This window comes from Argiope bruennichi, chromosome 7 (genome assembly GCF_947563725.1).
Source record: "Argiope bruennichi chromosome 7, qqArgBrue1.1, whole genome shotgun sequence".
Lineage (NCBI taxonomy): Eukaryota > Metazoa > Arthropoda > Arachnida > Araneae > Araneidae > Argiope > Argiope bruennichi.
This window is the reverse complement of record NC_079157.1, coordinates 54,557,491-54,581,198: the sequence shown is the minus strand read 5'-3', so window position 1 is coordinate 54,581,198 and position 23,708 is coordinate 54,557,491. Positions and strand designations below refer to the sequence as shown.

The window sequence follows — 23,708 nt, the reverse complement described above, 5'->3', positions numbered from 1 at the left end:
TCTGAGCTTCTTTAAGCAGGATTTTATTGACAATCCATTGATAGTAATGGATTTCTTAATGGTGCACAATATTTTAGACTTGATATAACTCTGCTGTTCTTGGAGATGTACTACAACAACATGTTTTTTTTTTTTTTATTAAGTGCTGTTGTTCATGATGTGGGCAATAGCCAATATTTGTGCTAACAAGGCATTATGTTGTTCCTGTTTCACCTCTCAATGTGCATGATTTAGCTGGCAGTGAGAACACTAGCTTAATATATATATATCTTTATTAATATTAGCTCCTTTAAATTTTTCATTATCAAAATTACTTTCCATTGATTCAAATGCATTTTTCAAAATATGTAACAGGGTTACCACTCAAATCCAGAAAAAAATTCATTGTACATATATGCAAATTAAGTGAAAATTTGGTAACAGCATTTATGTTCTAGTTATAATGGAATACCAATGATTCATAGTTTTAATGAGTGGAACAAGGAAAGGAAGCAATAACTTAAAGTTACTCAAAATAATAATATATTAAACGAAAGTTTATATTTATATACAAAAAAAAAAAAAAAAAACCTCTTTATTGCCTAGAATTACGCAAAATAAAATTTATGTATTGAGGAAGTGTTACATAAAAAAACAAAATAAAGCAAGGCATTTTTTTTCTTTTCTTTAGCCAATTTATATATCTGGGCATCAATTTCTGCAGATTTTTCAGTTTCATTTTTCTCTCTTTCGCAACAATTTCATACCAATGCTGTATTGTGTTTGTTGAATTCCTTTTCTTGTCTTTTCCCTGAACTTTTTTCTGCTTTCCTACAGCTTCATACATAATACCTTACACATGCTAATTTAGCATACTGAATCAAATCTTTAGAAATTGGAACATTTAAAACATCTATAAAAATCTGACTTCATATCCAGTTCTCGGACCAATTACAGAATCTTCTTTCAGATTTTCAATAAGTACATCCTTGCTTATATTAAATCCACTTTCAACAGCAGAATTGCATGCAAGAACACAAGAATTATTTTTACAACTTCCCCAAAATCAAGAAATTCTTTGGACTTCAAAATATTAGAATAGAAATCAGATAAATGAATTTTTTCATTAAAGTGAATACAAAGAACAACGATTTATTTAAGTTTTTTTTCAGGAAAATTTCAAAGTGGATCTTTGCACTTCTGAATATGAAGGGGAGAATAAAGAAGCTGAAGCAAATCAGCCATTAGGGGTCCCCCTCATACAATCATGAATTATTCTTGTATAAATGTGGCTTTAAACTAGGTGCAGCCTTTAAAACAGCAATATTTTCAGATTTGCATTCAAATGCTTTTATAGTAATTTTTACAAATATAAGACACTCAGCTGAAAAATCTCTTTTTTCAGCTTCAGTAGCTACATTAATAATCAAGTACTAACTTGTACTTCAAACATAGGTATCAGTCTTAGATTTTTAGGATTACCAAGCTCTATCAAAAATAAACTGTCTAATACTTTTGCTTCTACAATATTTTTCATTAACTATTTAACAAGAACGGAAAGATTTCCCACTAAAAAAAAAAAAAAAATCACCGATTCAGATGTCTGAATTTTTTACAGAAATAAAGGGCTATTAAAAATATAAGAGAAAGAAGTTAATTTTAGACAGAATCAACTTAACTGACAAGTATTTATAATATTATCACTTGTGACAGAACCAAGCCAAGTTTTTTTACTAATATCTATGCAATTTTTATGCTGCAAAAAAAAAAAAAAATTTTAGGGCACATTCGCAAATACTGACATTTTCTACCTAGTAAGCAGAACATAACTTTTATGGAAATTCCGAAGAATCTGCAACTTCCAGGAAATCTGCAAGTCTAGCAAACTACCTTTAAATATTCTTCCCTTGGAATAACATCTACTTTCCATTCAGTAGATTTATGTTCATATTGAAGCACTCCAAGGATTATGTGTAGTCCACATGTGCTCAGATCTCAAATTTTAGTCATTTTGAATAATAGTTCTATAACACATTAAAAATTACACTTGGTTCAACCATAATAATTTGAAAAAGTAACTATCTCCAAACCTGATATAACTTCTTTAAAATTCTCAAACAATTCTTAAGAAGTGGCTTAAAAGTACTGAATTAAAATATCTTGTAGAGACTACTGATTATGAAGACAACTTACAAGATTCATTTAGCATTTCAAAAAATATAGTTCAAAGTTTTATCAAAACATATTACAGATTTATTTATTTTTTGTTTAAAAAATTTAGCTAATCTGTAACAAAATATAACATTTTCATTCAATCTAATGTACATTTTTTTTTTTTTTTTGCTATCGTGCTATCATGGATCATATTTGAAAATATTTCTAATATATCACTGAATGCATTAGAGGATGAATGTGACGAAATAAATTTTAATGCCCATGAAAGTTCACTTTTTTTTTTTTTTTTTTTTTTTTTAACTCTTCTGATTTGACAAATCGTCTTATGTATTCCTTTTAGATACAAAGACCAATATCCGTTATGATTTTTTTGAACAGCATGTAGTTTTGTATGTTTTCCTATTTTGGCATGACTAATGCCTGTTTTCTCATATTAATCAAGCTTATTATCTACTTATGCAGCAAACATATTTTGCAAAACTTGATTAAGATAAAAAAAGGGGGAGGGAGGGAGAGATTTAATCCAAAATCCATATTTAATATTACTAATCACAACAGATAAATTTATTCTCTCACAATGTTACAAAAGGTCCACCTATGCTCATTATCTGCAATCTCGAAATTTCATGGAAAAAGAACATTTGTCTCTTCAAATCAAAATTGGACTGATCTAAACAGATAAAAAGGTATGCAAATAGAAAAAGGGCGAGTTTCCGTAATCAAAAATGGTAATTTGTTTTTGTAGTTACTAGCTACAATCTTTTGCAATACTTTGAGATCAAGTTTCTTAGTTCTTCTAAAAAAGTGCTAAAATTCCCTGCATTTTCCAAATATTTATGAAGATTTTCAAATTTCCCTGTATTTTTCCCAATGCCATGGCAACCCTGATGTAAGGATTTTTCAAGTTTGTTCTCATGTTTTGCTTTTCTTTCACGAAATCTGAATTATCAATCCTCTCAATTGTAATTTACATCAAATTACATTTGAATAAATTTTCCAGAAAATTTTTAATTGCTTTTCCTACCATAATCCAAAATAAAAATGCTTAGACATTTTCTTTGGTATTACATTGTGATTCCTATAGTACTTATATAAATTTTTTAAATTTGCTGAAATCGCAAAATAAAAATCTGCATTTTACACAGATTGAACTGTCAGATCAAGTCAAAGTTATAAGTAAAAACTATGGAAATATACTTAAAAAAAAACAGAAAGGAATTGGCCTTTTCAAAATAAGGTTTAAGTTTACACTAATTAAAATATTAGTTATCATATATGTTCCCAACTCTTTACCTCCATATTATACTAACACAACAAATGTAAAATTAATCCAGTTATTTTAATTGACACGAACAAACAGAAATAAAATAGCGAGGAAAAACATTAATTGTATCCAAATAATAAATCTACACAATTTATAACGGATTATAAGTGGAGACAGATATCAAATGGATTCAAGATCATAGCGGTTCTGTTGGCCACTTTAATTCGTTTATTGTTTGGAAAGAATTGCTAAAGAATTAAAATTTATGTTCGACTACTGATAAACAAATCAAGTTACTATAAATAAAGAAACATGACTACTTAACTATTTCAAAAAATGCGATTGATTCTAATTTGAGCATGTAATAATCTTACACTTTGAGGAACCCCAGAAATAAAAGGATCCCTTAATAATGGCAATTTTTTAAGTTTAATCAAATATGATTCTGTAAGTAAATGCAATCTTAATATAAGGATTATATAAGCAGAATAAAAAATTCAAAAAATTAAATTGTGATCAATGTGCAAAAACAAATTATTTCTATATTAAGAAATGAAATCTTTAATAAAATAAAAGAGTGTATAAAACATCCACAAACTATAGTATCTAAATGTACTCCTGATATTTCCCAATAAAGAATAAATTAGGTATACAAATTTTGAAGAAAAAGTTCAACTATAAATGAATCATTTACATGGTTTATAGAAATAACTGATGTGACTGGAGAAGGACTTGAAAATATTGCTCCCGAAGCTAAAAGTCTGTTGGTGAGAAGTGTCGTTTATTTTATGTTTAATAGCATGGCTTACAATATTGCCTAGATTTATCAATATCATTAAATTATTTCGATCAAAAGCAATTGTTCTTGATTGATTCAGTTTTAGTAAATAAAATTAAAACTGAAATCCAAAATTTAACATATTTTTAGACGAAGCGAAAGTATGCAATTTGACATTTTTTTGAAAAAGGAAAAGATTATATTCCGTAATAGCAAGTAAAAGTTAGAAAACCCGATAGAGGAATGTAGATGCATTATTAGATGTATGTCTAATTTTTAACAGTATAATTGATATCGTTATTGTGCAGATAGAAGATGGATTTAAGAGTATTTCAAATTAATTCATATTTTTCTAAATTAATTATTTCAGTCGTTAGAGAGAGCTGAGCACTCTTTCAGCAAATTAAAAATTAACAAAGAATTGTCTTCAGTCAAGTATTGTGTACAGAAGTTTTTAAATGCACTTGCTATATTAAGCATCAAAAATGAAATTGAAAAAAAATTGTAATATCAAAAAATTAATTTTTGCAAAATAATTAATAGCAAAAATAAACTTATAATAGTAATATATGTTTGTACTTTTTTTACTTTACAAAAAATTTAAGGCCCCAAATAGTTTCTTGCACTCAGGCCCTTTTATAGCGAAGGCCAGCCATGATTATATAGATGTCAACACATGTGGAAAATGTTCCAAGCAATATCAAAACATTATCATCCGATACAATTACAGGAAACTGTAGATATATCCTTTATATAGAAGAAAAGTAGACGATGGTAAAACATAAACTATACATATGTGAAAGAATGACATTAAAGGAACAGATAACTAGTGGGTTGTTCCATATTCATCTTTGCTATCTAAAATATACTAATTACACATAAATGTGGAATATTTAACTCCATTAAATTGGTCAGATACATTTATAAGCATATGAATTAAGACAGCAATATGACAGTTTTCAGTACACTTAAAAAGAAGTTTTAGGAATGTGGTCATATATATTAATGAAAACGCAGCATCAGGCTTGAAATAATGGAGTGTTACAGCAATTTTTTTTCCTTATAAATAAAGTCGAGCTCTTTTTCATTTTGCTGTGCATCTAGGAAGCGGATGCCGAGTTTATTTCACAGCTGTAAAACAGCAACAAATAGTTCTGTTAACAGCTTTCTTTAGATTATGCCAAAATGACATGTTTGTTCAAACACTGCTGAATTCGGAAGTGCCTAAATACTACATATGGAATGCAAATAGAAAATCATTTCAACATTATAAACGAAGTGAACGAGTTGACAGACAACCTGGCATTGCAAATGAAGTGAGTGAGTTGACAGACAACCTGGCATTGCAAATGAAGTGAGTGAGTTGACAGACAACCTGGCATTGCAAATGAAGTGAGTGAGTTGACAGACAACCTGGCATTGCAAATGAAGTGAGTGAGTTGACAGACAACCTGGCATGTATAAAGAAATTAAGATATGCAGATAGTGAATGGTACTTCCCCATTCAAGATTAGTGCTTCTTTTTCAGTACACTGCTGGTAAATGTGCCCAGTTCAATGTTTTTTCAGCAACTGAGAATTGTTGATGACAATACACATGCCATTTTCCACAGTTCGTGCCAAGCTCCGAATTTCTTGGAGAACAATTGACACTAGAGTGCAAACATTAATGGTGCATGCAAAAGTTCACATCAAAAGCAAATTACTTCATTGTTTGCAATCATGTTGATTGCCGATTCTTCATTTCCAGCAATGACAGAAATATAAATACAAAGCTGAAAATAATATTTTCTGCAGAATTTACACAAGGAAGTGTATTTTGTAGAATTTAAATAAGAAACATTCACATATAAACACAGATTTAAGAGCAGAAATGTACAACGACACATTGATTACGATTAAAGATTTACGATTAAAAAAATGTGAATAAAGTTTTCAATTAATTGGGAATACCATCACTGAATGGATCTGCGGTTGTTAATTTCAATGTCGAAGACAAAATTCCTAATAGACAATTTATATTATACATAATCAAATATTTATAAGCCAACACTTGACCAAATATTTTTATAATCAAATAATGCAAAATATTTAATAACAAGGTTGGTGAAATCTTAGAAGAAACTAGTAAAATATTCCCGATTCAGACAGCAATTCAATTGCAGGAAGAAATAATTAACATTGCTACAAGTAGAAGAACTATCCATTCTGCTTTCAAATTGGCAATGAATTACAATATATTGGAACTCCCACATGCAACATTCACAAAGCATCCATAGAAGCAACAATCGTGATAGAACTTTTCAAAGTTGAAAATGTCCTTATTCCTCGCATTCCTACAATCCCAACAAGTATGCCATTTCAACCTAAGAGATTGCAATTCTCAATTCTAAGCTCGGAACCAATCGATCTAAACATTAACTGTTTTTTATATGAATAATTATATGTTGTGTATATTCTAGAATCAACAAACTAGATAATCTCTATATCTGCCCAGACAATAGAACAACAAAATATATTGTTACTCGCAAGCACTGTGAAATTAATCATATTACAAACAAGAGTTTTCTCTTTTCCATTTAAGTAGACCAAGACATAACAACTCTTTGCCTGATACAACTAGTATATAATAAGTTTCAAACAGGAAATTCTGAAGATTTAACAAGGCAGAGAAATAGGAAGTCATTAAATTTATTAAATAACTACTACCTTGTCAAGATTTGAGAACTTTTATTTTGAACAATATAAATATACTTCTACTGTCTTTAAAAAATTCATCATAACCCAATAAATAATATGGTTAAGTTTTTACTATTGGTATAAATATTTGAACTACTGCCTTAATATTTTTACGGTAATATATTCACACAAATCTAAAGACTATGATGAATTCTTATGAATGATAGACATTGTATTAATTTCAAATAGACTAAAAGTAGGAACAAGAAATACGCTAAAGGCTTTCTGATCAACTGTTTATAAAATCAAAATAAGTAATAATCAATACCTAAATAATTTAATAAACAATAAGATTCTAGATGTATAATATTATGAGCTTATAGATAAAAACAATAATTAAACAAGAGTAGTTTTTACCAATATTTCTCAAAAACAATAAGATGACAAGTGCATGCAAACATTTTTGTACAAAGTTAAATGTTGTAACATTCTATAAATTTACTATTTAATAACCATGTAACATTTAGGAATTCATGATTAATCCGATGTATTTAAAGCATCATGACAATGAAAGATATTTAAAACTACAATAATAAGTTTAAAAGCTAGTAACAAATTCAAGAACTTTAATATTTTCAAATGTTAATCGAGATGTTTGACTAACAAATATATTTAGGAGATGGTGAATAATCAAATACTAATGACTTATTTATGTAGATGCTTCACATCCTTCTTCAATATCCTTTTGAGTGAAAGTAAGGATAGGTTTCAAGATAAATATTCCCCAAGATTTTTAATACAAGAGAAAATAGAAATATTATACATAAATTTTCTAATATGTAAAAAAAAAGATGTAATGATATAAAAATATATTTTGAAAATAATCATGGATTATTTATTCAACAATTATTGCTTTTTTATATGGTCTGTAAATACAAACAGCTACATAGTTACAAGACAAATACGCCTCACTAAACACAGTTAATACAAAAATTGAAAGCTTCTCATTTCATTTTTCTCACGAAGACAAGAGTCTGTGAAACATTAACATTAATATAATTATCGAAAATACTCGTACATGTTTATTACAAAGAAAACATAGACCACAAGAACCTGGTATCCGATTCTGATCTTAAATTTCAATCATAGTTGTCAAAATTCACCAAATAAATATAATCAGATTTAAAAAGATTAATAGATTTGGGAAATATTTAAAAATCATAACTTGGCTGCGGGTACATGTCAAATTATGATTCTCCTATAGGGCTGGAGGAGAAAAAACAGATGGAAATTTTCTCAATGCTTAAATTTGTAAAACAATATATAATATAGGGTAAATATAATAAAACCATTTTAAAAATTAAATAAGCCCCTTCCCACAACGGGTAATTTTGATAAACATGAAACATCTTCAATAAACTTAGATTCTTATTTGTGAAACCAATTCTATTTTATTTAATATAATTAAAATAAAAAGTATTTTGAATAGGTAACTAAAAACTGAAGAGCACTTTTTATTACAATTTGTAAAAACTAGCAGTTTCTAGTTTTGGTATTAAATGAGAATTAATGCTTCAATTTTTCCAAAGATCAATAATTGACAAGAAAATAAACTGGAAGATCCCAATTTATAATAATAAATTTCACAAATGTGTAATTTTTAGTGAATATAATATTCATAGGATATTTTAAAATCACTAGTAGCATATTAAACATGTTGACTGCTAAAATGCATGTTACAAATAAACTCAGTTTAAAATAAAAAGGTATATAAATAAAAAATAACTTTTAAAGAAGAGATGTAGAAGAATAAATATGTAAATAGATAATTACCAAGAAAATATTAATTAAGAACTCTTATAATTGACAACGTGATTTGTAAACAATTACTTTTCTTACGAAGAGAAATTGTTAGAAAAGCTAAAGTGGCTAAAGAGATTCTTTTTCTCTAATTAGTAAATGTTTAAATAGAGAAAATCTATGTTAACAGTTTTAAAAATATTAGTATTTGTAAATATAAATTGTGATATTCATTGTTTACATTGGAGATTCAGAGAAAGCATTTCTGCGGTGGCAACAGTACCTTCTAAGTGACATGTAAACAAATGAATATTATATTTTAACTTTATAAAATGCTGCCAAAGAGTGTAAAACAAACACATCAGACAATAAAAACATGCCATCTGAAGCGCATAAACCACATTTTTAGGTATAATTGATAATTTTCTTCAAATAATTTATTTTAGGCTTAAGGTACAATGAACAATAAAAATAAAAAAAATAAAAAATGGCTGCCGCCTGACTACTTAGTACACAAACAATTATGAAAATGAAATCATATAGCATGTTGAGGCTTGATTATGAATCATTATGGATTAGAAAGACTTCCGATTGCGACTTTTAAAGTTTTATAACGATGTCTTAAAGTTAAAAAATAAGTTAGTACAAATCTCATTTAAGAACCCGCCACAATGATGAATTAACCAATCACAAAGCAGCATGAATTTTTATGCATATTACTTACACATTCTTCTTCTTTTTCCATTCCAGTGGGCATTTGGGGAACTGCCCGATTAATAGTAGTGAAATCCTGAAATTCAGGAACATCGTCCATATAATATATGGGCATGGGCTTTGAGGCGTCCAGCGCCCTAGCCCTAAACGACAACTTACTCATGAGTACAACCGTCACAAGTCCCTACGAACACGAGGCTCGTTGAAAAAACGGCTCGGTGCGAGTTTAAAAGCCCGTTTACACGGGAACTTTTGTTCCTCGAAAGAGTTCGGAATCCTTTGATGTTAATCCATGACATTTTGATGATTTTCGAGCACAGGAACAACGTCTAAAACAACTCTTAACTTCGACTTCTTAGAACGTTTTTCTCCGTCCATAATGGCGGACGCCATCCATTCTTCCCACAATATTTCCACAAAAACTCCGCTCATGGCGCCATCTGCCAAAAACAGAGGATGCATGTATTTCCAATAATCGAAGTGATGGCTTGAACATAGTTCGAATTACTTTTTAAATAACTCTCAAAAATCTAGTTAAAAGTAATAAAAACAATTCCTTATTATAGCTGAATTTTTTTTAATTGTAAAGAGTTATCTTTTGAACAGGAAACTGATTTCTGAGATTTCTTGTGTTTCGTCCTAAAGTTCTTTGATAAAGCAGTGTGTTATCTAAACTATTCAAAAATGATAATTATTCATTTGAAAAAATCTCCAAGTTACAATAAATCTACTGAAATTTCTTTTCAAAATTTCTCAGCTTCATGTTATAATTTAAAGTGTTAGTTTTTCAAATTTTTACTAATTCGCACTAGAGCTATACGTGGACCTTTAAATAATTTTTTGGAAAATACAACATATTTCTAAATTTAATATACAGTTCAAGATATATACAACAAATTTAAACACTAAATGAAGGAAACTCAAAATATGTGATTAAATAGATGAACATAAAATAATTGTTCCAAATTGAAATCTGAATGAAAACTACGTTACCCCTTCCATCCTTTTTCTTTAATAAACTTAAGAACTTGAATTAATATCTAATTTTGATAAATAGTTATTAAAAGAAAAGGTAAATATAAAAGATTTGAATTGTTTCCACTCAGTGGAATTACAGCTTGAATTTAATCTCTTGATATATTCGAAACAGTGTTACAGTTATGACCCATAACAAAAACCTGAAAACGATTCATGCATTATTAGCTTAGAATGTTTAACGTTCAAACGATGTTTTGAAAAAAAAATAATATTTTTTTATGCACAGATATTTATTGCAAGAAATTAAAAATTTTAATTTAAGATATAAAATTTACTGAAATATTTCAAATGTTTAGGTTTAACATTAAAATTTTTAATTGGTAACTCATTATTCTTTTTTTTTTTTTTTTTTTTTTTTTTTTACAAATAAGGAATCAGTATTTAAGATTCCTTTCACTTTTTCGCTATCTATAAACTTTTCCCCTTATTTATCAAATATTAAAATTAAGAGGAAAAAAAATAAGAAGAAAAAAAAAGTGGCTCAACAACAATTTTCGTACTAAAATAAGGCGCACATTAAGTTGCTTGGGGCAGTAGGGTCAATCAAAGAAAAAATCAGAATATTCTATAAAAAATAACAAAAAAATACTTGTGTAATACAATTATTTAAGGTTATTGAATGGAAATTTTACTCTGAAATTTCATGACTGCAGAGATTGTATATTTTATTCAAATGGCAAAAACATGTTGATAGAATATCTTAATTTAAACTCTGAATTTCATCCAAGTGTTGAATTAGAAACATTATTGGTATTCTATATTATAATAAAAGTAATTGCAGACTAAGAAAATTGACCACGCACACACCGAAAAAGAATAATCTCTAGGACACTGTTAGTGATGACAATTTTCCACTGAATGATTTATGAGCTAGAGTAGAATTTGAAATGGTCATAACAAAAGTACTATTTACTTAAAATTTCGAATTAAGAGCAAATATATGTTGAAAAAAATACTGTCAGAGAAAACCAGAATTTTTAAAATGAAAATGATTATAAAGAATTATTCAACCTATATAAATAAACAGTATATAACAATCGGAATATAATAAGAAAGATATAATTATTTTCTCAAGTGTTCAATTTTTTTAAAAAAAATTATTCTATATTAAACTTGTTTTATAATATATTTCATGCGTGTATGAATTATTTAAATGTTTTCTTTAACTTCTAAAGATATAGATATATTTCATTAGGCATTTCAGAACAAATGGTAATTTTTCTAATTTTTAAGAAAAAATGTTTGTGACTGCTTAATTTAGTTAACTATTTATGTATTGTTAACTTCAGAATATTTCTTTTAATCAATTAAGCAATGAAATTAATATAATATATCCCTTATGCAACTTAAATTGCTAACGAAATATTATATTTCTGTTGTATTTTTTAGCTTAAAATTTCACCATTAGTTTTTTCAGCATATTGATTTTAAAGGGTTTTTCTTCCCCTTTGCATATTATGAGCATTTTAAAAATTACATTGCAGAAATAAAAAAATATATATATATTAAAAACGAGGGGAAACCATACTCTGTATTTCGAATGTAAGTAAAAAGTTCCGATGATGAAATATATTTAAGATATGTTTTTGTTGCCCATTTCACAAAAAAAGAGCAAATTACTTTATTTTCACGGTAAAATCGTGTATAATAAATAATTTATTTAAGTGTCATCGTTATGTAAATTATGCACTTTAACTAAATATTGTATAATTATCTTAATTTAAACTAGAATCTAGTATGACCAAAATAAAAGAATAATCTTCATTAAATTCTGATTTTTAAACACACACACACTCTCTCTCACTCACTCACTCACAAACACACACACACACACACATCATTTGGGCATGCCTTATGCTGGTAAAGATATAATTTTGTAATTTAATTCTTATTCACTTCTTGGTGTGCTAGAATTTTAATAATTTGTATACTTGAAAGTTCTCGATGACAACATACTATTTTCAGAGCTTAATTTTCAGCTAATTTTATTATTATAGGAAGGATGTCATCTGAAAGTGAATTAGAGGAAGAATGATTTCTTTATTTTATAATTTTATAACTAGCCATCTTTGGCGATCAGCTGATTTGCCGGGAATACGCGTTGCGTTTAATTTCTCTTAAATCCCTTATGCGTAATTTTGAAATTCATAATTACCATAAAAATATTTCTAAGAATCTAACTGTGACAGATTATTTAAGCGGTGCTCTTACGTTAGCCCTGCATTTTTTTCTGTTTATTGTGATTGTAAATTTTCCTAATGGAGGTTTGGTTTGGTTATATTAACGTCCCGTTTGAAGCAACACTAGGGCTATTTTGGGACGGACCTCGTCATTTTGAACCACGGTCAGATGACGAGGACGACACCTGAACTGGCACCCCCCTCTCCACACCACGCCACACCAGCGTGAGGACGTTTGGTCATGACGGATTTAACCTGCAACAGACCCCCCTTACACGACGGTTTTCGGTGGAATCAGGTCACGAACCTGAAACCCTCCGGTTCCGAAGCCGAGACCTTACCACCAGGCCACCGCGGCCCTCCTAATGGAGGTGAATTCTATGATATATCATTGTCACTGAAAACTTGTATAGATTAACTATTTCAAATTGTACGTTGTCTTTTTCCGTAGTTTAATTTCACTTTCTGATTCCTCATATAAATTGCGCATATAATGAATAGCATCATTTTTTTAGCTTTAAACAATAGAAGAAACTCACGTTATTATATATTTGACGAAAAAATGGAAACAGTTTGAATTTCATTCTAGAAATGAAATAAGTTGTAAAAAATTATGCAGCAAAATTTGGAAAATTGTAAACATTCAGGAAAAATTAAACTATAAATAAACTGGTTTCTTTAAAAAGATAATTTTTTAAGTATTAGAACGGTGACAAAATAATTTGTGAGCAATAATATTTTCGGGAATTATTACGAAAAGATGCCACAATCTCTCTTAATTTTTATTAAATTAAAACTAAATCTCAACAATGTGCATATTTCGACGTATTCAAAGTATATTTGTATTAAATTAAGTAACTTTGAATCAAGCTGTTTGGCTTGCGGTGCGTGAACACACAAACGAACATAGACATAGAAATCTTTATTATTAATAAAGAAAATGAATTATAATTTAGAAATTAAAATGTCAAAAATTATTTTTAAAATTGTTACTAATTTTTACACAAATAAATATTTTTAAAAATTGTTTATGCTAAATTTTTATTTCGAAAGTAGGATCAGTAAATTACATTCTAACTAATCCTGCTTAGAAAAATTTTGTATCAAAATTTTGTAGCAAAAAAATGGAAAAATATTTAATTCTGTTTATGCATAAAAAAGTTTTTGGGAAAAATATTAATAATTTTTTATATTACATCTTTTGTATTTTTATAATGCATTTTTTTGGTATTTTGTAATTATTTATGTTTTTATCTTAAAGAATTTAATAATTTGCGTAGCTAAATTAGAGTTATTTAACATAGATACATCAATAACGTCCTCGTGATACGAAATATTAGATTAAGTCCAATAGTATTTGTATAATAAGCGGCATGTTAACTTAATAACTTTGCGTTAAACTGAATGAGTTTATAGCAGAACACTTTAAAATATTTCTACAAGGGATCATATTTTCCTATTCTATGAATGTATTTTCATTCATTGCTGTTGGAAAAATAAATTCATATATTTATTGAACTCAGGCTCAAGGATGAATAGTTTTTCTAAATGGATTTCATCTAAAATCTGTACTTTTGCACAAATTACAATTTTATTATAAAAAATAGTATATCATACTGTTTGGATTTAATTAAAACGACGATTTAATTAAATTCCAACTCTCTTTAAACACGCAATGAGTACCAATGTAACTTATTTTTTACCAGTTTGTCAAAATACTGGTAAGAATATATTCAATGAATTTAATTCTCTTCATAAAGCAGTAGCAGATTACTTACAGATAGCCAACATATCAAACGATTGTTAGGGATTGTTTTTAATTAAATTCTTATCTGAATGTTGTATAAAATAAAAAATGCACATTTCATTCTCAAAATATGCAATAAAGATATGATTTCTTTCTTTTTTAAGTTATACATTAAAAATTAATTAATGCTTCCAGTGTTCTATGGTAATAAATAGTACTGTCTTCAGAAAATTCTAAAATTATTATTTTTAAATGCATTTGCATTAGTGGTATTTAATTTGTAACAATTAATTAAAATTTCGATAAAACGTTTTTTTCATTCATAGGTCGCCGTCTGCAGTCACCTAAAAGGCATACAAATGGTTTTATAACATTTTATATTGTAATTCTTTGATTTATCATTAATTAGTGATTGGTTATTACAATTTTGGGATTGCAAATGGGATTGGAAATAATTTTTTCCTCCTTTTTTTTAGAAAAAATGTTGCAAATCGAAGTACTTAATAAGTATATTCTAGCACTAATATTCGAGAATTTTTCTTGAAAAGAATGAAAAAAATATGCTCACTTTAAGTTAAATAATAAGTTCTTAAATGTAGGTAAAATTCTTCATATTGCATTAATTTTAAATTAATGCAAAATTTTAGAAAAAAAACACGACTAACAGCAAAATCTGTTTTTAATTATAATTTGTGTTTTTTTTTTAATCATCTACTCTTTCTTAAACTCATTACAAGGTGTCGCCACAGGTATGGAATCAAAATTTAATTTTATCAATAGTTGGTTGCTGATTAAGTTTTGAAGATACTACAATAATGTTAAGAATATTCAAATGAGCAAAATTACATGAAGGGAGAATTTGATTATAAAGTTTCCCCTATACAAACATGAAACAAATAAAGTTAGGATATTTAACAAATCAAAATTGTGAAACACACTTTTCAAATGGCCATTCTGATAAGTTTTATGCGACTAATAACAAGAAAAATTAGGAGAATATCCGCTTTGATTCTGTTTTGCATATCCCCACAAATTATTGGTTTTCATAAAGTGTTCCCCAAATTGTTAATGTTTACGCAATTTACAATCAGAGTTCGTGTTTGATATCAACATGTACTTCAAAAAGAAATTAAAAAGCCTTTTGTGTGTAAGTGTTTACGGAAACAGCTTTGGAATTTCCAGAAGAATATTATTCTTACTTTCTAATAAATCCAAAATAAACGATTTCTAATAATTCCAAATTAAACTGAATAAACTGTACATATAATAATATTAAAAAGATAACGTTGATGATGCACTGTATTTCTATTTGAATTACCGAACTTTCTGAAAATTCATTTTTAACAAGGACCATGACATATCATGTACATAAATAAATGCCTTCAATATTTTCACCTGGTCGATTAGTAGTGAGAATGGAAATAGATGCCAGAATCAGATGCCATTCATCACATTTTCATTGAAAGAAAAAGTGCTAGTTAAAAAAAAAAAAAGAAAAATCTTTATATACATTGTGTTTACATAGCTGAAATTTTAAAAGTAAGTCAAGCATTCAAAAATAAGACATTTTCAAAATAAAACAGCGCTTCACAGCCTTCTTAGTTTCTCATATAGAAAGTATAAAGAAAGTATTGCAGTCATAAAGAAATTTCGAACTTGAGAGGTTGGCAAATTCTTACATTTCAGATCTTCCGGAATTATGAAAAAAAAAAAAAAGGAAATATGTCTACTTGTCTGTGAATATGATAATTCAAAAATGCTCAGAGCTAAACAGATGAAATTTGGTATATGGATTTAAGATTAATTTGAATATTTATATCAAATTTTAAACGAAAACCACTAAAAAAATGTCTAGTAGTCTGCTTGTCCGACTAGAAGTTAACTCAATAATTACAAAATGTAAAGATCCATGTAGCATCTAAACTGTAGATTCTAATCAGATTTTGAATCAAATCTGTCTGAGGATTGACCATCTGTCGGCCTGAACTTCCGCACGTACGTAAGCGCAATAATTCATTAAGGAATTCTGTATGTGATCAAATTTTTGTTTCAATCGGTCGAGGAAAAAGTTCCAAATACATATTTGCGCGAGAGGTTCAGTAATATGTACTCGCTTCGGCAGTATATATACTAAAATTGGAACGATACAGACAAGATGCGCAATAATTCATTAAGGAATTCTGTATGTGATCAAATTTTTGTTTCAATCGGTCGAGGAAAAAGTTCCAAATACATATTTGCGCGAGAGGTTCAGTAATATGTACTCGCTTCGGCAGTATATATACTAAAATTGGAACGATACAGACAAGATGCGCAATAATTCATTAAGGAATTCTGTATGTGATCAAATTTTTGTTTCAATCGGTCGAGGAAAAAGTTCCAAATACATATTTGCGCGAGAGGTTCAGTAATATGTACTCGCTTCGGCAGTATATATACTAAAATTGGAACGATACAGACAAGATGCGCAATAATTCATTAAGGAATTCTGTATGTGATCAAATTTTTGTTTCAATCGGTCGAGGAAAAAGTTCCAAATACATATTTGCGCGAGAGGTTCAGTAATATGTACTCGCTTCGGCAGTATATATACTAAAATTGGAACGATACAGACAAGATGCGCAATAATTCATTAAGGAATTCTGTATGTGATCAAATTTTTGTTTCAATCGGTCGAGGAAAAAGTTCCAAATACATATTTGCGCGAGAGGTTCAGTAATATGTACTCGCTTCGGCAGTATATATACTAAAATTGGAACGATACAGACAAGATGCGCAATAATTCATTAAGGAATTCTGTATGTGATCAAATTTTTGTTTCAATCGGTCGAGGAAAAAGTTCCAAATACATATTTGCGCGAGAGGTTCAGTAATATGTACTCGCTTCGGCAGTATATATACTAAAATTGGAACGATACAGACAAGATTAGCATGGCCCCTGCGCAAGGATGACACGCAAAATCGTGAAGCGTTCCACGTTTAACTTCCCCGTGATCTGGGCGTTCCGGATTCGGCATGGCTGTTCTTCATCTGTGTTCTATCTGTGAGGTGTGTGAATGTGCCCCCCCCCCTGTAAAAAGGGGTTGTGCAAGCGAATGTGTGAGTGTAATCTTCATATGAGCTAGAAATCACACTTCTGCCCTTGGGTGCTCAGGGGTCTTTACCCTCAGAAGCTACTGCACCCCGTTTCCGTGGTAACGCGGATACGATATCATCAGATTCAGTAATAATGCTAAATTCACACCAAATATCTATATTTTGTAACTATTGTTCGCCAGTGCCATGGAGGGCATTTGCGACCTTACCCAAGGTCCAAAGTCTCATGCAAGGGGTGGGGGTGAACAATACCTTTATCGGAGAGTATTCGGAATTATGGAGAGTTGCTCGTAATTTAAATATTTGCCTGCATGATATTTTTGATTCAAAAAAATATTTTTTTATAAACTATTATAAAAGACAGATTCCTTTTACAAAATCATGTCTCTTGATTGGCCGCTCTTTTACCTTCGTCATTGGTAATCGTTTAAAAACAAAGATGATATCAATTTTTTATTTTTTTTATTTACATTCTTTTAAGCATTGTTAAAATAACTTCTTTAATCCAATGCATGAAAGAAAATTCCTAAAGACATGAAACTGAAATTTTAAAATATAGAGGTAGAATAGATAAGATTTTAGTATTTATTGCATTCCAAAATCTCTGCTTTAAATAAATAAATAAAATAAAAAAGGGAAACCGAAAAAAAAAATCATTCAGAAAAGAATTTGATATCACTGTAAAGGTAAAATAGAGAATTTTAAGATAGTATCAAAATACTGTTTGTAAAAAAATCGAAATTACTGCAGAGAAATAGAAAAAACATAGGTAATTTTTGATTCATTGCATAATTAATTACCTTCTGCACTTTGAAAAGTTGACTGTATTCTTTATCTTGTCCCAAGGAATAAGTGTGTTAAGTTTGAAGGAAATAGTTCCATCCGGTTAGGAGAGAATGTGGGACATATATACATACATGACCACTATTATTTTTTATATTATTATATGATTATCATATCCTCTCTGAAATTTTTAGTGCATGGAATTTTGATTTTCGTATAAATACTATATTTATAATACGTTGGCAAGAGAAAGAAATGAACAAATTACTACCAACTCAATGGCTAACGCTGGAATTAACCGATTTTCCACAGAAATAAAATTTTATATAAAAGAACAACGCCGAAATGCCTGTCTGCTTAGCGATAAGTTTCTTGTCAAGTGTCGACCCGTGATCAAATCCCATTAAATAGATACTGATCCTACGATAAAATTTATACCTAAAATGAATTTTAAGTATTAATATTTTTCTAACACCTTTTTCTGATTTAAATTAATTAATTTGATTTTTTCTAATAGGGAATAGGGAATATAGTTTGGATTGGAAATGCTTGTTATTACAAATAGGTTTTTATCTTTACTCTCATGTTCAGTTTATTCATTAGTTAATACTATTCAATTTCTCCCCTTTCCATGTTCTCATGAGACCCTACCTGTTCTCCTGTTCTCTCCACCTGCTATACACGTATCCCACGTGCTACAGATTGAATAGCACTACAATAAAACAGGAGATTGCAAGTGCAAAAAATGACTTCTATCTGGGGAATCCTTTATTAGGCCAATATTATTAAATGAGTTGGCAGCTGCTTAAGAGAGACCCTCAATTTAGAAGAGGCCAAGCCCTCGAGATTTTTTTGCAGCATTTTTAGGGCAATTTAATTTTGTACCTTTATTTAATTATAAAACCATGCGCTTGAATTTATTCAAACAAAAATCAGGTATTCCTTAAATTTTGGAAGATTATTACAGCAATAATAGCAATTAATTGCTTTTTATAAGTTTTATATTATATTATTTTATAGTCCTACAATTGATGTTTTATAATTTAAGAAATGCTCGATTCTATAGTAAATATTTTTGAAATTTTGTTAATTTTTTTTCAAACACAATCAAAATAATTCCTTTTTTTTAACTATTTTGTAAAATATTAAATTTAAAATTTAACCGTGCATTTTTATACGTGATATACTGAAATCAATTTCCTTGAAAATGATGAGAAATGAAAAATTTTATTTCAGTTTCCTAACTTTGATATTTAAAATTAATTATCTAAGGATTAAAAATCAAAGAAAGATTTCTGATTTTGAAAGCTGTTGATAGGAAAAGTGAGCGCCGAAATTTGCTTTGCATAAGGTTCTAGTCATTTTAGAAATATAGCATAATTATTAATAAAAAATCTCTGCTTAATTACAAGGCCGTTTTTATACAGGACGATACTTTGAGCATATGTAGACAATTCATGAAACATGACAAAATGTTTTTGCTTTTTTTTGTATTTCTTTGTCCTCATTATTAGCCACTTTTAATTTTTCCTAGTCTTTGTCTAGCGCTGGCGATTTTCATACTTTAAGTATTGTTCCAACACTATTCATATATTTTTATTATTAAGATCACATTCCATTTTTTAAAAAAAAGCTAAACAATTTATTTAAAAAATGCATATGTTGCTGTAATTGCGGGAGTTAAACATTTACAATAGTTCATATTCTTTTTAAAAAAGAAAAACCTTTAATCAAAACTTGATTCTTTATCTTGAACAGTATGATCTTCGCAGAGTTTTAGATTTATAAAATCTTTGTAATTCGCTGATAAAAAGACTTCTATAGCAATCTCCCATCGCATTTGCAGCCCACATTCTATTGTAAAATGTGTTCCCTCAATTAAAGATCACTTATGCTCTGTCAAGCTTGCTGCTTTCGTTCCAGTAAAAGCAAACCTAACTATCAAAAATCAACGTGAAACAGCAAAATAGAATAATCCAACAAATAAAAAAAAAAGAAAGAAAAATAATAAAAGTCAACGAGAGTGTTTTACCCAAAACTTTCGAACTCTCTGTTAACCCTTTAAAGGGCCATTTTTTTCTAGTCATATTATGTTAAAATATTTTTAGGCTTGAAATTAGAATAAGAAAAGGGATTCGTTTAGCTTATTAGATAAATTTAATTTGATTAATTAATTAATTTGGGTTAATAAATAATTAAGTAACAAATCAAGACACATCATTTTGTGTAAGATAAAGAACTGAAGCATCTAAGTTTCTGTCTTTCTAAAAAAATTTGTCAGAACTTATGCCAACCTACATAATTTCATACAAATATTGATAAATTTGGTGGGAAGCATACTTCCCACGGCTCTAGAAAGATTAAAGATGTTATCAACTTCCTCCCCGCATAAAATTGTGGACTTAGATAAGACTTAGAATGCAGTGTATGGCCTTGGCGAACAATAATTACGAAATATAGATTTTTGCCGTAAATGTAGTATTTTTATTGAATCTAGCACGCAATCTTTGGCGATTTATTTTAGGCACACATTTAACAAATAAGCAACCCAAAAATCGAATATGTACTTTGGAGGTCTTTTTAACTGATCGATTGAAAATAAAATTTGATATAGTACTACAAGTGTATCATAAGATCATATACTAAATGTCATGTATTTAAGGGATTGAGTTTTAGAGTTATTGAGTTTACATGCGTGCAAAAGCATATTCTGACAAATGGTCAACCCCCAAACTAATTCAGTTCCAAATTTGACAGGTTTCGACAATTTTGATAATAAAAATATGCACCACATTTTTTTTTTCTTTCTAACTTTTTATGTTTTGTAGTTATTGTGTTCGTTTGTACACTTACTCAAAATGATATTTAGTGCAAAAGCTATAAATCCAATTTCATCTTTCTAGCTCAAAGTGTTTTTGAGTTATTATCAGACAGACAGACATAAATTCAAAAATGTGCTTTGATGTATACAGGGTGATTTGAAAAGCGAAATTTCGGCAAAATCTCAAATTCCAATTTCCGATTAAGCATTTTTTATATTTCATACACGAGAAAATAAAACGAATTAATCACTTAAACTTAATATCAACTTAATATTATTTATTGATTAAACTAATTATCAATAAACTTAATATCTTAATGTTTATCTCATCATTTTAGAACACACTGTATATGGCCCATTTTGGTGTAGTTTTAAAATACAGAATAGAATTTTGAGATTGATTTTAGTAAAGTACCTTTCACTCGTAACGAATTTATTCGAAAATTTCGATACAGATTTATGCCATTCTAGTGTAAAAACTATATACGTCCATCGAGTTCGTTGTGTTTTTTTAATTAATCATCCTCACAAACATGAGGGAAGGACAGACATACAGATTAGATTTTCGTATTATCGTATCATCTGATACATTAAATTTCATTAATAAAAATAAATGAATAAAAAATTTATTAAAATAAATAAAATTTACTACCCCAAGTTTCTGATGATTTCAATCTTTAATACTTTACTAATATAATGTACTAATAATTTTAATCTTTTACAAATAGATACTTCGTAATCGAGAATGTAAAAATTGAACATATTACAAATCTAAAAATCAATTTAATTTGCAACTAAGCGCAAACTGAAAATGAAAAGTGTCCGTTTTTCAATAGAAGGCAGGGCAAGCAACTAAAGGCAGGCAGCACCCTCCCCCTCTCTCTGGTTGGAAGGAGATTAGATGATTTACTGAGGGGGACTAAAGCAGGCGGCTGCACATTTTCCTGAAGGGAGTGAAAACTGTTATCGTTAGTCGCGCGAGATAAACAAGTTCTCTTTGCCAGTCCTTTTGAACTTCCGCCCCTAAGTGAAAAGAAGGGGGGTTTATTTACTTTTGCCTAGACGGCTGAGGAAGGAAAATCTCATTTGCTTTCTAGAGTTTTATGCTTAAATATGCGCAAAATTGCTACAAGAAATAAAATTGTAGCAATTAAATTTCTTAACTCATTTAACTCATCCAATCAATTGATAAATTTAGTTTCATATTTTAATACCTTTTAATTTAACAACATGCTAATTATTTATTTCGGATTTCATGTGTAATGATACCTCTTAATCTAATTTAAATCTTAATTAATTTTTATCTCAATTTAACCCATATTAACTTCATTCTAAAATGTTCTCTTATTTCCTGATACAATTCTTAACTTTTTTTATTGAATTAATGCAACGCGCGCTCTCTAAAAATGCTTACTTCTGCATTTTCTCAAGCTCTGAATGAAGGGATACAAATCTTAATGCTTAGCACATTCTTTTAAAGATACCTAAGATTCCCTTTCCTAAATCCGCCCGTGGAAAAGAAATTCCTATAACAATCTCAAAGAAAAATGATCGATTGGAAAAATTTCTGTCTCATCTTTTCTTGTGTCGCGATGAAGACAGATATTTCTTACCACTCCTCCTTGTACATATTATGTCTCCCAGGATAAAATAAATCGAAGTTAATCAGTCAAAAGGGGCCACTCTTCAGCCACGCAACTGCTAAAAATTGCGTTTACATATGTATTAGCAATTATGTGAAACTGCATATTTATGTTTTCCTTTTTGTTATCAGCCATCTTTAGCAATCAGTTTAAATGCTGGTATTAAAGATTATTGAAAATTTCAATTAAATATTTTATGAAACTTGGCCTTAATGGCTTCTTTAGTAAAATAGTTCCAAACATCAAATTTTTATATTTTGGTAGATAATGTAGGTAGATTATTTTCAGAAGACGTACAATGTTTTCTTATTTATACTATGCATTTACTTAATTTTCTATCTATATCTTTATACATCAATTATATCACTAGAAAGAACAGCAGCGTTTAAAAATGGACGCACTTTAAAAAATCTTACACTGAAAATACTCAACAAGAATATATTTCATGATTTATGTAATATATTTGAAAATTATTGAATGAAAATTTTTCTGGTTTAATAAAAAAATTATTCAGCATACTACAATTAGAAAGCATGAAATCAAATTAAAAGAGCAATATTCGAAAATTAATGAACATTAAAAATTATTCATCATTGTCTACTTCTGAAGTTAAACTTTAGCTATAATTGCTAAAATACACAAAAATTTTAATATAAACATACCTCAGATTTGTTAACGTGGAAAAATAAACTGAATGTTTTACCTTGATCAACAACACAAGAAAAAATAAGTTAGCATAAAATATTACTAGCAACAATGAAAACGATTTGAGGTCCACTTCTATAAAAAAGTTATAGTGAAATATTAATAGCAATAACGAAAACGATTTTAATTTCACTTCTATAATTTAAAATGTCATTGTAAGTTACGCTTAAAATAATTTTAAAAATTTATAAAAAATTTTAAGAAATTATGCCACAAAAATTGATATCATTGAAAAGATAATTTTTTTGAATAATAAAATGATGTGAAAATCATTTTTATGATGAGACTTTTTAAATATAAAATCGAT

At 28.5% G+C, this 23,708-nt stretch overlaps 1 protein-coding gene and 1 non-coding gene across 3 annotated transcripts in view; one reads left to right on the top strand and one right to left on the bottom strand.

The window, feature by feature from the left end:
• Positions 1-9,809, bottom strand: part of LOC129975207 (enhancer of polycomb homolog 1-like) — a 47,361-nt gene extending 37,552 nt beyond the window's left edge. For both annotated transcript variants that reach the window (XR_008785023.1, XM_056088194.1), the window contains exon 1: positions 9,399-9,809. Coding sequence is in view for 1 of the 2 variants with exons in the window: in XM_056088194.1 (XP_055944169.1) it covers positions 9,399-9,551 (153 nt within the window). In the remaining variant the exon portion in view is untranslated. The remainder of the gene's footprint in view (positions 1-9,398) is intronic.
• Positions 9,810-17,229: 7,420 nt separating this feature from the next.
• Positions 17,230-17,336, top strand: LOC129976783 (U6 spliceosomal RNA). The gene has a single exon (XR_008785205.1). It is a non-coding gene; the product is annotated as a U6 spliceosomal RNA (small nuclear RNA).
• The last annotated feature ends 6,372 nt before the right edge of the window (positions 17,337-23,708 follow it).